The sequence below is a fragment of the Grus americana genome, chromosome 5 (assembly GCF_028858705.1).
Source record: "Grus americana isolate bGruAme1 chromosome 5, bGruAme1.mat, whole genome shotgun sequence".
Lineage (NCBI taxonomy): Eukaryota > Metazoa > Chordata > Aves > Gruiformes > Gruidae > Grus > Grus americana.
This window is the reverse complement of record NC_072856.1, coordinates 66,684,720-66,700,812: the sequence shown is the minus strand read 5'-3', so window position 1 is coordinate 66,700,812 and position 16,093 is coordinate 66,684,720. Positions and strand designations below refer to the sequence as shown.

Below are 16,093 nucleotides of genomic sequence, written 5' to 3'. Positions count from 1 at the left end.
CTGTGGTCCCAAAGGGAAAGAGAGGGGGTGACCTCGAGGCAGGGCTCAGCGGTGACATGCACCAGGCGATAGCACGGGTGGCACATAAGCACGCGTGGACATCACGGGTTGCTTTTGGCTGCTGGTAGGTACAGACCCACGCGGGTGCTCTTGAACCAGCCCTCGTGACACCAAACGATGCTTTTAGGCACTGAAATAATCTGTGTAATCTGCCTGCCGTAGCCCTAGCGAACAGCCCCATTGTTAGGGAAGCGGTGAAAGGGGCGCTGGTTGGTCTGGGTGGCCGGTGAAGAGGAAGGGGAGCACTGGGCCATCCCTCCCTGAAGAGGTCCTGTCACACATGCATCCTCTGGGACCTCTCCATTGCTTCCTCCAAACCTGGTATATTCAAGGTTTGATCCTTGCATGTACCCACACATCTTCTTTACAGGTCACCGCTCCCAAATTTACGTACCCTGTGCACAGAGCTATGGCTCCACAGCTTCCCGGCTGCAATGAGGCCACCTAATTTCGGAACCTCTATTCCAGCAGCACCCGGGGACGCTCCCACCCTCTCGGCTTGTGAAATCCTGGTGCAATCAATCACTGACTGTAAGCGCTCAGGGCAGGGACTGCGTGCCCTGGTTTTGCACGGCCGGTAGCGCGTTGCTTGTCTGTTGGCGTTGGGGGGCAGGACACCATCCTTGACCTGAAAGTCAGGGTGCGGGGAGCTTGAAGTTTGCGGCTCCATCGCCACCTGCGCTTTCCTTACAGCAGCCTGGGTGTCTCGGGGAGGGACGTTAAGAAGCAGCAGCGATGGTTTTGTGCGTTATCCTATGGTCCTTGGGATTCCTGTCGCCAATGAATCATGCTGCTGACCTGGAAGAGGTGCAGAAACTGTCAGAGTGGCAGATTGATGCTCTCCAGGCTGTGGAGCCAAGTCAGACGTCCCCAGTAATTCTCTCGCACCCCTCGGCAGTCTCGCATGTCGGTTGACTGGGAGGTTCTGTTGATGGATGGACCCTCCTAGACCTGGGTGTATTTAACCAGCCGCTCTGGTGCCTGTCGGATACTGGCACAGACGACAGTAAGCTGTGGTTACTCATCACGTAGGAGCTTGTTGCTCCCCTGAGGGCAGCTTTGCTTTTCTCATCACCCCGCGAGCATCCTTGGGTCCCTGTCTGCAGTTTGCATCACTGCCGAAGCCACCGATGGCGTGTGGCCGGGGGTTCTGGCTGGGAGCCGGGTACCTGGGGATGCTCCTCAGCACCTCCACTATTACCTTCTGTCCATAAAGTACCTGACGAGTAATGCCTCCAGCTGCCTACAGCTAAGGATTGCTCTCACCAGCTCACCCCTGGGCTCCTAGTTGCCCACAGGTACTTTCGGGGTGCCCAGCAGGCAGCCGCAGAAGGGGAGGAAGGGTCCATGCTGGCAGAGACGTACAACCCCCCCCCCCGAACCCCTTTTTTCTCCACCACAGCAGCCTCCCGACAACCACCTTTCCCCGGCCTTCCCTCGCAACATCATAAAAATGAGGTTTGTGATGTTTTCCTGAGCATCTTCGTGGGGTGAGAAACCCCTGAGGAGAATCGCCTCTCCATCGCTCACCCTTTGAAACCATGCAGCTCTGGGCTTTGGCAAGTAAAGAAACGGAGAGAGGCGAGCTCTCCTTCCCCCCGCGGCGAACGGCAGCTGCGGAGAAATGGCAGGAGGGCACCGAGGAGGGAAGGGAGCGCCGGGGTTTGGATTCATCCGAAGCGACTCCAGTCTCCCTCCCGACTGCACAGGGACTTGCTGCGTTCTCCTGACTCAGTAACATGCTGCTGTTTAATTAACTTTTGACTTCTGGTTTAAAGGAGCAGTGCACAAAATAGTTATTTACTTCATTTGGAAATTCTTTTAATCGTTACCATAATTATAGCTTCCTTTTTTTTTTTTTTCTTTATTTTTTTCTTAGCAGAGGGAAGGGAGGGAGGGAGGGGGAATATTTGCCGCTCTCCTTGTGGTTATCACATCCTTCAAATTACTAAAAGAGGCTGGGATAATAGGTCTGGTGATTATATATAGGCACCATCTGCTCTGTGGCTGCTTCCTATCAAAGTGCAGTTAGGAGAGTGCAAGAAGGATATTTTCTCTCCAGCTATATTAAGACTCTGTTTCCATCTCGGCTCCAAAGCAAAGCTCTCTGCATGCAAATGGATCAAATGCGCTGTAATCAATGGCTCGCTTTTGGCAGCCTTGAAGCTGATTTTTTTTTTTTTTTTTTTTAAATTTTCCCCTCAAGTTTGCAGTTCCCATTCGTTATGCAATTTTATTCAAGGCTGATTGCTCTGCGTTCGATGTTTTCTTGTAACCAGAGTCGTCCCCCCCGCCCCGTTTGCTGAGCAATATGGTCTCGTGTTAGCCGGCGCAGAGATCTGTGTCACAACTCGAACGCGAGGCAATATCTGAGCAATCGGGAATGGCTCGGAGGATGATGAGGGCTGATTTTTAGGATGCATAAACTGTTGGTTTGTAGAGGAGGTGGGAAGCTGAGCTGAGTGAATTTGGAGCAATAATGGAAAAGAATTAATACGTGGTTTATGACGGCAGCCCCGGCTATCCCGTTCCTGCTCCAGGGAGCATTGCAGAGCTCGGTATTTCGAGCAGTACGGGCAGTGAGGAGGTGTCCATGTTGGGCAGTAACCACCCAGTATCTTCTGCATCTTCTCATGGGGGGAACTGGATACTGCGTTTACCCCTCAGAGACCCCCCAGGCTTTTCCTCTCTCCTGGAGCTGGTAAGATTTTGTGCTCTTGGAAGAAGAAGATAGAGGAGAAGGAATAAGGCATCGCCAGCCCAGAGGGACGGTGCTTGGGACGGGGCGTGCGAGCCCCCGAGGGCTGGAGGCCAGAGGAATTTTATCTTGTGAAATCCAGGCCATGGTGCCTACAAGAGAGGAGGACTACACGGCTTTTTTGAATGAGTGAAAGTGGGTAAAAAGAGACGAGGGAGAAGAAAATCCCAAATAAGTCGGTGAGGATGGAAAAGGCTACAGTGCTGTAGCAAAGTCCTGTTTCTTTCTGGATGAAATCTCCCTGGTGACAATGTTGTGGGACGCCCATCACATAAGACACGCGTTGTCCTCCTGTATATTTTCACTCCTAAAGGCATGCCATCTCTTTGCACTCACTCCACAGATTTTTAATTACTCCGTTGGATTATTAGATCCCGGTTTCTGGGGGCAGTTCTAGAGGTTTCACACTCAGCCCTTCCACTCAAACTGCCTTGAGACCCTTCTTTTCTTACTCCCAGTTTCCCACAGGTTGCGTATTGCTACGTAAAGGATGTCCATCTTCCAGCTAGGCCTCCTGAAATGATTTTAACTGAGAGAGGGGTTTCTTCATCTGAAATGTAACATGTGGTAGAAGCCGATGCTGTTGGTGGTCTCGGCAGGCAGATGCTCCTCAGACCAGGGATCTTATTAGCAGCTGCTGGAGGCAGTGGGGAGCGCTGGCTGCTGCTTGAGCGGAGCGGATGTTCTCGGAGATGTTCTTCTGGAAAAGGAAGAGAGGAGAGGAAAGAGAGTTTCTGCATCCCAGCGCTGTTTATCTGGCTTGATCTGTTGAGCAGGGGAGGAATTTCCCCCGGGAGCCCATAGCAAAAAATCGGTGAATTCTGGGATAATTACAGAGACTTGGTTCAGCGCAGCAGCGTTGTTATTAATGGACCGGGATTCCCCAGGGGCGAACACTGTTTTTTCTGTGGTTTGTGTATAAATGTATGAGAGAAAGCACATTCGTTGGCGTGGAGATCAGGACGTTGCATTTACCCGGAGAGCAGCGTGGTTTAAGGCAGCACCTTCTTGCAACGTCCCTCTAACCCTCCATCCCCAACACCGATTCCCACCTCCCGACGCGGACGCCGTTTCGTGCGTCCCTTTGTCTGTGAGTTAAATCACGGCTGGGGTTCACGCCGGGTCTGTCTTGCTCCCACCCTGCCAGATGCTCTGGTGGGAAGCTCCACACAAGAACCTCGAAAGCAGCTCCCGAACTTCTGCTCCTCGGTGAGACGAGCTGGGCTTCCTTCCAGAAATGCATCCCATCGGATTGCCGAAGCCACCAAGAGCTGCGTTTACACGTCTCTAGATGCAGCCCCTCTCCTGATGCCCCGCAAATGAGTAAATAACAATAACGGCAATTCCTGCTGGGGCCGAACAGCGGATCCACGCATGCTCGTGCCACGCAGGGACTCACAAAACCCTCAGCAGAGACGTCTCCTTCCCTGGCCTCACATGCGCTGCTCGGAGAGAGCAGCAACAAATGGGTTATTGTTCTCTGTCCAGTTTCTTGAACAGGAAACTGTGTTTAAAAAGTCATTTTTTAAAAAAAGTTTACTTGACGGGCTTTTCTGCAGTCTTTGCATCTTTCTAATTTCTCTGCTTGAGACAGCACTCTGCTTATATTTTGGGGTTTTTTCCCCTAATACACACAACTACCCGGTGGCCACTTGCCTTTTAGGACCCTTGGTTTCACCCCCGTGGTATATATCAGCACCCGATTCAGAAGCAAGGACATGGTTTATCCGGCACCGTACGAACACAGTTAAAGTCACAGCCACAAAACCCAGGGAGAGAAAAAAAAAAAAAAAAAAGGCATAAAGAAAAGGCTCCAAGGGTTAGGGGATGTTGAGCCGAAAAATGTTCCATCAGGTTTTGCTTCGGCCACGCTGGAGCTGCCTGCGGGTGAATGAGGTGCCCAGGAAGGAGGCTGGGTGCCAGCCGGGCAGCGTGACCCACCGGCGGCTGTTTCCAAGGGTCCTCGGCACGGGAACGCTGGCAAAGCTGCGAGCGTTGGTCTGCCAGCGCGGGGGAGCTTTCCTGGAGGGGACGATGCTTCGTGACTGGGGTAGCAAGGGGGAGGCAGAGGAGAGGACCGGGTTGAACTTGGCGGTTGCTTTGCGAGGGCCGGGGGGGTGTTGCAGCAGCTGCTCAGTGTTCCCCCTCCATGGGGGTGACTCCGGGCTGCACAAGAGACCGTGTGGCCTCGGTGGATTAAAAATATCCCCGCTTCCTACAGCAGGTTGGGGTCAAGCTGCTCCTCCAGGTGCCTGCAGACCGGGAAAGGAATTGTACGTGATCAGATACTGCCCGAGGATGCACCACAACCAGCTTTGCAGCCAGGAAGTGCCATTTTTAGACTAAAACCAAAAAAAAACCCACCCTCCCAAAAAGTTCAGCATGCACCTTGCAGCGCTTTTTCCTTTCTCCAGCCATGGGCAGGACATTGTTTTGATTTGTCATCTGCTGTGTGGACCGTGCGCTGGTATGAAGGGTTGTGAGGTTGTTGTAAAGGTCCTCTGGGTGTCGGGGACCCGGTGGGTGTCGGGGACCCGGTGGGTGCCATGCGGCGGTGCAGGGCACACCGCGACGGGAGACGGTCCGGCAATGGGTCTGGTTCTTGGTGGAAACACTCAACTCAGCCCCACGTGCATCTCGTCAAGGACTTTTGCAGCACTTTAAGCCAGGTTTAGTGAAGGGCACGCTGGGGCAGCGGGAAAGCGAGTGCCTTGTCGGCTTGTCGCACGCCGCTTGGAGGAAGGTCTGCCTGCAGAGCCCAATTCCTCGGCTCTAATTACAGGAATGGGTGGCTTTTTCCTTCTCAGGCTGAAAAATTGGCCCAAAACCCTGAGAAACCACAACACAAATGTCTGACGCTGTTCCACATGGTCTTCAGCAAACAAAAACCCTCTTGAAATTAGGCCTTGCCTACCAAAATAGGCAACACCACTTCAAAAAGGAAGAGAGAAAAAAAATCCAACAACAAAACTCAGGGCTTCACGGGAAAAGCACTTGCAGCCTCAGAGTTTCTCTAAGCACGTTGCCGTGCCAGCCCAGCCGTTTGGTCCGTGATAAAGCTGTTATCACATTTGGTCCCTGATAAAGCCGGTTTTCCCCGGGGAGGTGGTGGCCCCACAGGGATGCTCCTTGCTGCTCCATCCCTGCATCCGCCTCCTGCGACGGGGAGCCCTGCACGGTTGCATCAGCACCATCACTCCTTCTCCATCGTCTTCATTTTTTTCCCCTGGGATTATTAAGCCGAGCTTGTTTGGAAGCCTGAGAGCGCTTTGGCAACACCTCATACATCTCAGCGCTGTTGGCTCCAGGTTATTTATCACATTTTTTTTCCCTAGGATGCAAAACATCCCAAGCTCATCTCAAAGGCGTTATATTTAGCAACATCTGCTGGGTTGCAGCTGACCCCAATCTGAAGGCCACGAGGAGCTTTCTTTCAAGGAAGCACAGTCTTGCGTGGGCCGAGCGCAACCCCTACGGCCGTTCGGAGCCGTCACGGCGGAGCAAAAGATGCGATGCCAGCCCGGTTATCGTGGGGAGGACCTCGATCTGCTCTGGCCCCCGTCCCATCAGATACCTGGGTGGCAGGAGCCGGACCGCGCAGTGCCATTGCAGAGTCGCTGGCGGGTCCCCGGGGAGCAGAATGCTCTTGCACCGCCTAACCGAGCCTGCGGCTGGCAGGAAAACATTTCTAAACCAGAAGTGGGACACGCTTACAAGTTGTAAGGGATCCGTGTGCCAGCGTGGCTTGCACTTGAGAGCGGTGGTTTCCTCTCTTTGTTTGTCCGGCTCATACCGCCGCGGTGCTCCAAAAGGCAGGCGTGCCTCTGGCCACCTCCTGGAGCCTTATCTTACCCTGGGAGAATATATTAGATTTCCTTTTTTAAAGTAAAGCTGAATATTTTTTTAATTTAAAAAAAAAAAAAAAAAAAGGCTTGAGTGTAAGGTTACAAACTCACATTTGGATTTCTTTTGCTAAAGTTAAAGCACGCGTGGACCGTTTATTGCAGCAAGAGACCGAATAAGTGACTTGTCCCATCGGCAGCTCTGGGTTCGCTTTGGACCATCCAAAAAGCACGCAGGATTGCCAAAAGCGGGGAAGGACCTACGCTAAACCGACACTTTGAAAATCATTAGCTACGTCCTCCGTTTCAAGAAACCAAGGACACGAGCACAAGCAGCAGCGTTAATAAGTAACGCACATTTATTAATCCCCTTTCTGAGGGTTACGAATTAAAAGAAGGCAGGTGCCATCCCGGGATTCGCAGCGTTTTTAAGCGTTGATTGAAACTGCTGAGAGGGTTTGCAAGAAACCTTGTTGCTCACTGGTGTCTGTTACAGCCAGAAAGGCTTAAGCAGAGCCTAAAGTTAGACCAGTGCTAAGAGCTCTTAAATATTCTACGTCTGGTGCCCTGAGTAGCTGGGGTGGTTTCAAAGAGCTGGTGATTTTTCCCGCTTGTAGCATCCTTTGCGGAGGAATTATCCCTGCTGCGTCTTGTGAAGTTATGTGAATTGACTCATAGTTCAGTAAAAATGCTTGTGGTTTAGTAAAACACGGTCCGTTGGACTCCGGAATTGTGTTATCTCAGAGAAAGAAGTGGAACTAATTTTTATATGTTGCACTGGATAATTTCTAATCGTTCCTGGCCATCCTGTGGAGTTCATTATTTCTCCTCCAGCCGACACCGGCTTCTAATTAGGGGATGTAAAATTAAGATGGAAGAGCAGCAGTTTGCAAGGGTGTTGCTGCTCGGGAAGGAATCTGGGCTGGATTTAAGGCAAAAATTTCCTCTTGTTTGCAAGATTTTGGTGGGGAGAGGATGGCTTAAATGCTGCTGGGTACCAGCTGCTGCGTACGCCCTGTAAGAGGGAGGACTCATGGAGCAGCCCTTTGCCTCCTAAAAGGGGACAATTAGCTCCTGTCCTCCTTGCCCGTACCCCTGCATCTCTCGTTCATTCAAGAGCCACAAATATTTCCTAAACCAGAGTATTTCCTACAACAAATTTGGGGTGGTTTCTATCTCCCCTGGCTGTGTGACTGGGGCGATGCCGCTGCGATGCTCAGCCCTGGTGATGCATTTCAACTGATTTATCAGTTTTTTCCTATATTTCCCCCCATCCCCCCTTTTTTTTTTTTAATGCTAAGTATTTTTTTCTCCTGGGAGGATGATGCGATATCTACACAACCCTGTTACGGTGCTGCTTTTGGGGTACAATTGCAAAGCCAAGAGCTGAAATAGCTTGGCCAAGACCTTCTTATATCCATCTGTTTCCCCATCAGGATGCATCACAACTTTAGGAAACATAACACCGCTCTGAAAACAATCCCCCGTCCTCATTGACATCCTTTTCTGCCAGGAGACTTCTGGAAGATGTTTCTGTAGTTATTTACTAGGAAGGGAACAAAGTCTTCACCGTAAGCCATCCCCTTGCTTCCCCGCGCAGCGTGGTGTTAGTGTTATGTGCTGGTAGAAGAAAACTGGCTTTCAGAAATAGGAACAATTTAGACATTGCAGAAATCCGCAGGTTTTTGGCTTCATCCGTCAGCTGCGTGTGGCACGGGCTGCTTTTTTACAGGCGCTTAATAAATGCAAACGAGCTCTGGTGTTTTTCTCTCCCCTCCTTTTATAACTCTGCTACTTGCTCGTTTTCATTCTGCTTCTGGTCAGCAGAGATGGCTTTGATGGTGGCTTTTCCCCCGGGCTTTAACTGGGAATTAAACCCAGCTTAACTTTTACAGCATGGTACACCTGGCTGGGGGGGGTTCTACCAAGACTCGTTTGTATTAGGAAATAAGACGTGGAGGAGCTGTGAGTGGTTTTGATTAACTCCCGCCAGTGGGAAAAGGAGGTTAGGGAGCTTCATGTTGGAGCTTTAGGAGGAAAAGCAACAAAAATGATTCATTTCCTCAGGATTTTTGTACAGATTTAAGAAATTCGATCTTGCAAGAAAAATTGAAAAGTTTTTATTTCGGTCTTATAGGGACTGGGAGGTCATTTTAACCCTTTTGCCCTCAAATTTCCCCGGAGCAGAAAATCTACTTTCCATTTCATCTACCCCGCAGTGAAGCTTACAGCCACTAATTTTGAGAAATCAGTGTCTTTCCACAGAATTCACTCTTGTCTCTAGAAATGAGTCCTTGTTTCGTTAGCCCTCACGATGTGAACCCCGCATCTGTACCCCGGGACACATTGAAAATAGCAGCGTCGGCTTGGGTTTGATGCAAACCGGAACGGACCTTCCCATAGCGCTGGATCCAGAACTTGTCCCAGTTAACCCAGCGGGTTATCCCGGTTATCCCAACGGCTCAGCTGTGCGACGGCTAAATCCCGAGATTTTTTTGGTGTCGGTTATGAGGAAACAGCCCCCATGAAGTTCAACTAATTTCATTGAGAGTAATTGCAATAAAACATTAAACAAGTGTTTCACATCCTAAATCCGTACATTAAAATACATTAACTGCATTTATGGTTTAACCAGCAGTTTGGTGACTTTGTGAATGATGGAATTTGAATTTTGTTAAGCCAACAGACCAATCTTTTCATCTATTTTTCATTAGAGGAAACACAGATAGTTTGTCCATATCCATCTTTTCCTCTAAATACTGTGTATTACCCCTACTGACCAACAGACCTGCGAAAAAGATCTCTAAATCGTGAAGGAGATAACTAAAACTGAATGAGACAGCATGGAAGAAGAGCAGTGAGCAATGGAGACTGTTCAGTAAAAATTGTATTTAAAAATCTATTCAAGTTGCAACACTTCTACAAAAAAGTGTCAGAAAATCTGTGATTTGGGGTTTTTTTATTACTTTAGCCTACATAAGACAGATTTCTCTACTTGACTGAAAGGCAAGTAAATATCTACCCATTGTAAAGCCTTTCTCGAGGAGGAACTCCGGATCACAGGAGTTGGGGCATCGCTCTTTTCCTCGCGGTGTTAAAGTTATTTGTTAAAAACAAATTGAATTTCTGGTGGTATTAAAATTTCAGCCAGGAAATACAAACCCATCTACAACTGGGAAGGAAAAAAAATCCAAACCTTTCCAAAGATCGTTTTTTGGGGATTCAGCCTCACCTCTGTGTCACGGGTGTATTTTCACCGTCGCTTTGGGTGTTTGCTTTTGTGGAGGGTTTACAAGGCGTGTGCTGGGAAGCGCGCCCGATGGGTGGCTGAGCTGGGACGCTCTCGTTGCTGACGATAGCTCAACTAAGTGCAAGATCTCAGCAGGGCTCAGCAAGGCTTCGACGTTTCTACGGGTGCTCAGTACCTCCGCGATGACGTGAGGCGGAAATGCTCGTGCTTCGGGGCGTAAGCCAAGTCCTAACCCAAAGGGAGAGACAGAGGAGCTTCCCCTGGGTCTGCGTGGGGACATTCCCGTCCTGGGGATTTTTATGCCTTTCCCAGAAAGATACGGGTCCGGCTGCTTTTAGAGGGGTGAGTTTCAGTGTAGTTGCTTCAAAATTCCCGTTACACCCGCAATAGCAGCGGTGCCTTCCCTGCAAGGGAGACAACCGCCCGGGCTGCCGGGCTGGCGAGAGGCAGAGCCAAGCACCCGGCCCGGTCCCGTGCTCAGGTTTGCTCTCGGTACGTGACTCCGCACGGGGAAAACCTCCAGAGCTGCTCGATTTTATTTTATTTTATTTTTTCCCCCAGAGATTCAATCCACGCAACATCCTTCCTTAAGCAACCCGCCGTAGCTCGTGTAACCCCATCTCCTTGCAGGTACTCCCATCGCCTTTGCTTCCCGGGAGGCGAAGCGGAGAGCTCAGGGTAGGGTTCAGGTAGCCGCGGGCACCGCAAAGCCATCAGCGAGGCACCGTGGCCCACGACCACGCATTTTACGATTTCATTTAATTTTATATTTTTTTTTCGGGGGACTCTGCTGCATCCCGGGCCGCGAGGGGGGAATAACCTCTTTGATTTTATTTTTTTTTCAGTTCTCTCAGGCCAGACACACCACAGCCCTTTGAAACGCTCTGTGTCCCTTACCCCACCCATGAATGTGCCAAACCAACCTCTAGGACATGGATGGATGTCTCATGAGGACTTACGAGCTAGAGGACCCCAGTGCATCCCTTCCGATCATGCCCCCCTGTCTCCACAAAGCAGTGTAGCCTCTTCGGGAAGTGGTGGGAGTGAACATTTAGAAGATCAGCCTTCCGCTCGTAACACATTCCAGGAGGAAGGGAGTGGGATGAAAGGTGAGTGAAAAACCAGACGCATCCCCCCCCACACACCCCCGCGCCCCAGCACCCAGAGGCAGGAGGGGAAAAGCCGTTTTCCCGGCAGCGCGGGGCTCGGTTGGCGGTTTTGGGGGCAAAAGTCCTCGTAACTAAACGGGGTCTTTCGGCGTTTCTTCCCGGCTTAGGAATTTAGGTTTAGGGGAACAAGTCAGGGTTTCTTTTAAGCAGCGGCTGGTCCTGATCTGATGTCTTACAGTTGGGTGCCCGTGGGCTGGTTTTGCCCCAGAATCCTGCAAGCTGCCAACTTTCCAAAAAACCTGGATTTTTTCCATAGCCTGTGGCTTTTGGCTGCGAGTGGTGCTCTTTTCCTTTTCTTTTTCTTTTTCATTACCGTGAAAAATAGCGTAAGTTTAGCAAGCCCTGTGTGATTTACCATTGCAGTGTTTGGTACCCACCAAGTATTTGGGGAAGTTTTGGCTTAGCAGACCTGTTTGCAGTGAATTGATCCTGCGTATTTCAGTTGGTTTTCCCATTACACCTGCATTTCACAGAGACTCTTAGCAATAAATGTATGTGGTCCTGTTGGTAAACAAGGCAGAAATTAAACCCTATCGCTGCCGTCAAAGATGGAGAGCAAATTTCGGGCTGTAGAAGAATAAATAGATAAAACCTGGGCAAACGCACAGACTGTATATTCCTGCGAACAGACAAAACGACTGAAAATGAACCCGCAGCTCTCCGAGGCTGATTTAAACAACTGCCGTTTGCATTAATGCAAAGCAACTCAATTCTGTAAAGACCAGCGATGTTTTTAAACAGTCACGAGGTCTGATTTTATTCTAATTGCAGGCCAATCTCGGTACATCCAAATCTCTGCAACGTGGAGCTGCGTTTGACTTGGCACTGTATGACTTTTTGATGTGCATGAAATAATTGCCTGAAAAAAAACCCCCTCTCGGTTCCCCCGTGAGATAGCTGCTCAGGGCTCAGCCCTCTCCCTGGCTGGACTTTGCACCGTAGCGTTGCTGTGAGGTGGGGACGATGGGCCGTAGGTGTGACGGGAGAGTTTTCTGAGCATGATGGCTTTGCTTCTCGGCAGCTCCGCTCGCTAACGAACATCGAATCGGGCAGAGCAGCCAGGGCGTTTCGTCTCCAGCGGTGCTCTGTGCCTACCTGTGGTTCTTGCTGCCTGCGTGACCTTATGGTGGACCAGCAGGAAGGCAGGCTTGGAGGGGTCACCATGAGCATGTTGAAGACTAAGCTGGGATCAGCGGGAAGGGTCCCCAAGGCTTTCCATGCCTGCAGCCGAATCCTGCAGTCTGTCCCGTTTTTGGAAGCAAGTGGTGCAGAGAGGTCTGTTTAACACTACATTTCTCCAGATTTCTGCTGATGGAGCTGGGGAGGAGACCATGGGGAGCTTGGCTCCCTGTGATCCACAGCTGCAGGTCCGGGACCTGCACGGACAAAAATTTTCCAGTGCAACGCGATCGATCTATACAGCCAAATCTGCGAAACCCAAAGGCACTATTGCCTGGGCTGTCCACGAGCAATAATCAATTAAATAAACTCCTGATAAACTGCATGCAGCGCCCCGGGGCAGATAGCTGTCCTTCCTAGGGCCACCCCTTCCCAGGCATCCTCCTTCTCTGGAGGAAGGTTTGCAAACATCTAAGCCTGGTTCCCCCCGTTGCCGAGTCAGCCAGTTTGCTTTTGTCCCCGTGTCCGGGGACGTGCGAAACAGATGTCTGCGGCCTCTGGTGTCTCCGACTGTCGTGTCCTCCCCCCTCTGCTGTATTTTCTTCAGACCGAACCAATCCAGTTTCTTCCCAGATGTTTTTTTCTAAACTTGGGGTTATTCTTGCTTCTCTCCGCCGGGTTTTTTTCCACAAAGTCTGTATTTTATTGAAGGTGCGTTGCCCAAAACTGGACTCGGGAGCAGAGCAGAGACTTGCTTGCCATACAGACAGCGTTCCTGTGGCCGTATAGCTCAATGTCCTCAAATAACACACCCCGGCGGGCTGCGTATGACCCATTGTATCCCCACAGCTTTCCTGCAAAAAAAAGTACTGCCCGTTCCCTGCCCTCGGTTCGTGCCGTTTCTTGTTCCTACAGAAACGCACAACTTTGTGCATTTTTATTGGGTTGCATCTTATTTCATCCAGACCGGTTGCTCGATTTGCCAAGTCCCTTCTTTGAATTGCAGCCACGTCTCCCCGAGCGCCTGCAGGCTCTTGTGGCTTGGTGTCACCCGTGCCTCTGGTCAGCTTGCTCCTTCTTTAACACCCTCCGGAGCATCCAGGAGGACAGTGGGGAAACCAGACCCACGACAGACCCCCACCCGACGTGGCTTAGCCGTTCATCTCCCCTAATGTCACCTAGTTTCTCCTTTCCGTCTCTCTTCCTGCTGAAGGAAAAGGCCCCTTTGGCTTTTTCCCAGGTCCTGGTTTCTCCAGGGGGAGACACGGACACTTTGTTCCCTGCAGAGCCCGTCCATCTGTCCGTCCGTCCCTTCCCGGGACACAGCTCAGGTCGCACCAGGAGGAGGGTTTGGGTAGAGCTGGGGGTTTCTGCTACAGGTAGGTCCATGGCTTAGCACGGTGTGCCGTAAGGGCCCTTCTGAAGACATCCTGCGTTTACATCGGCCTCTGTGTGTGTGTGCGTATATATATATGTATATGGCAGGGTGAATTGTTTTCCTTCTCAATTTCTTCTAAATCTCCATGCCAGCACCCAGATAGATGCGTGCCGGCCAAACTCCGGCGTTTAATGCATATGGAGGACAACGTATGTGAGCAGCATGAAGATTGCTGCTCACATCAGACGCAGCGTTTCTCACAGCCGTGCCACGGCTTCACAATTAGCTCCCAGTAATCGGTGATTGAAGAGTAGCTCCACGGGTGGGTGGCTCACTGGGAAGCATTAGGAAGTTTGACTTTCCAGGGACCTTAGATGACCTTGCATCTCCTGGTTGCCTCTTCCCCGTGGGAAGGGAAAGTCTCATCACCATCCCTCTGTGTGCTGGGGTTGCTCCTTCTCCCCAGCCCATTCCCAGGATTGTCATCCCCGTTGGCAAGGGGGCTCTGGGACCATCATAGCTCCCCAAAATTAGGAGGTGGTCCAGGGAGGCTGGTGCAAAGGGAAAGAAGAGCTGCTTCTGCGCTCTGACCCTCTGCAAGGGTTGGAGATGGGTTTTCTGCAGGGTTTAATGTCTATATGAAGTTGCATCTCTCTTCTGAAAGTATCCCCGTGGGCTTTGCCATTGGCACGGACGTACGCCAAAGGCAGATGTCCCCAGGGAACACAAGATCAGGTCGACTTTTAATGTGTCCTCACTAAAATGACGTGGGTTTGTGTTAAAATGAAGTTGAGATTCAAGTCTGCCGCTCCCGTGCTGGAAACAGAGAGCTTTCTGCTAATAGCTTTTAACTGTTTTAAAGAGAAGATTGGTTTAAGAGGCCTCCGGTAGCAGGTTTCAGGACTGTTGCATGTTGGGACTTTTGGAAAATGGCAAAGTTCAGCCTGTCCGTGCTCAGTAACTGCTTTGCCCCCATGTTTGGAGTGGGGTTGATCTCTTTCTGTGCAGCATTTGAGGAATTTCATTGAAACGCAAATCCTGATGTGTGTCAGAGAACAGAGAGTGTGAGCAAAACGCAGCATTTTGGGGCCGTTTGCATCACCTCTGCGTGATGCGAGTGGGGTTTGGGGTCAGCCCAGGCAGCGGCAGCAGGAGACTTCTGGCAGATGTAAGAATTGCCTGAGGGGACCAAACCAACGGTCCGTCTTGCCCTGTCCCCTCTAGCAAGGAGATGTTGGTTTGGGAAGAGGTGCGTGCTGATCCTTGACTTGCATCTGGCACTCAGCAGCGTGGGGCTTTCTGGACAGAGACCACCCCCACCGCAGGATGTCCCAGCAGTGGGACTGCCCTCCTCACGTTGCCTCATCCCTTTCCAAAGCAAGTCTAGCCTCACACTTTGCGGTCGGATCAGTCTAGAAAACCTTTGAGGTTGGCTATGTTAGTGAAGGTTGTTGGACGTGGCCGTGAAAGGTTGTCCTCATGCTGGCCCCGGGGATGGTGAGCAGAGCACCAGCACCCACAGCAGCCCCAGCCCAGCAGCAGAAGCACATAGTGGGTAGAAATCTCTCCCAAAAATGGTGCAAGCGCCCCATTCCTCCTCCCCACTTGGTGGGCACGTTGGGCAGAGGAACCCCATGGGCGCAGCCTCACCACCAGCCATCACTCCTTCCCCTCGGGCTCTCCTGTGCCATCACCCCTGCCTGCCGTGGGACATGGGGTCCACCACCCGCTTGACACGTACCCCTTACATCGACTCAGGAAGGATCAAAGAGAGGGGAGATGTTGCTGTTAATTTGTATTTAACCCCAAAAGAGACATTTCCCAAGCCTCCGCCTGCTCTCTCCGTTCAAGGTGTGGGGGTTCGTGCTGTTTGGGACTGAAAAAATGGTTTTTCACTGTTGCTGCAGCCAGCGCAGATTGAGACGGGGCTCCTGGCTGTCTCGCTGGTGGGGAAGGGGACAAGGACTCATGGACAAGGGCATTGCTGGGAGCGGAGCGCCTGAGCTCAGTAGGCTGAGGCAGAGCTATTGTCAGGTTGTAGGTGCTAAATAAAGCAGGTCCCAAATTTGGCACAGCATTTGAAGCCTTTAGCCTTTCGGAAGCATCATCACGGGCACGGTGGTGTGCTGCAGCACAGATATCTGCAGGGACCCCCCCAAACCTGCAAAACCCCAAGTAGCTGCTGAGCAGGCTGGAGCGGGGGAGGCTCCTGTCCCATTGCCTTCTCCATGGAGGACACCCCATTATGGGGTCTGGTGGGGTTTTGCGTGTTGCAGAGGAAGAATCCCCCTCCCAGGTCCTTCCCCATGAAACCACATTGATGTCAGGAGGATAACAGTATTTTTGGGTACCCATCCAGCCGGGCACAGAGGTACTGCACTGTAGATAATGAGTGGGAAGGAAGAAGTCATTTCAGTTGGTGCATTTTGAGGTCCCAAGTCACCCTTCTGAAGCAGGTTGTGGACCATCTTCGATGGCATGTCATTTTTCCATGGTCAAAAAAATATCTCGTTATTT

The 16,093-nt window shown here is 51.1% G+C and overlaps 1 protein-coding gene across 4 annotated transcripts in view; it reads left to right on the top strand.

The window, feature by feature from the left end:
* Nucleotides 1–16,093, top strand: part of SAMD4A (sterile alpha motif domain containing 4A) — a 107,387-nt gene that overhangs the window by 75,648 nt on the left and 15,646 nt on the right. For 2 of the 4 annotated variants that reach the window (XM_054827854.1, XM_054827853.1), the window contains exon 4: nucleotides 10,756–11,019. The exons of the other annotated variants lie outside the window; for them this stretch is intronic. In XM_054827854.1, the coding sequence (XP_054683829.1) occupies nucleotides 10,756–11,019 (264 nt within the window). The remainder of the gene's footprint in view (nucleotides 1–10,755; nucleotides 11,020–16,093) is intronic. 4 annotated transcript variants of the gene reach the window in all.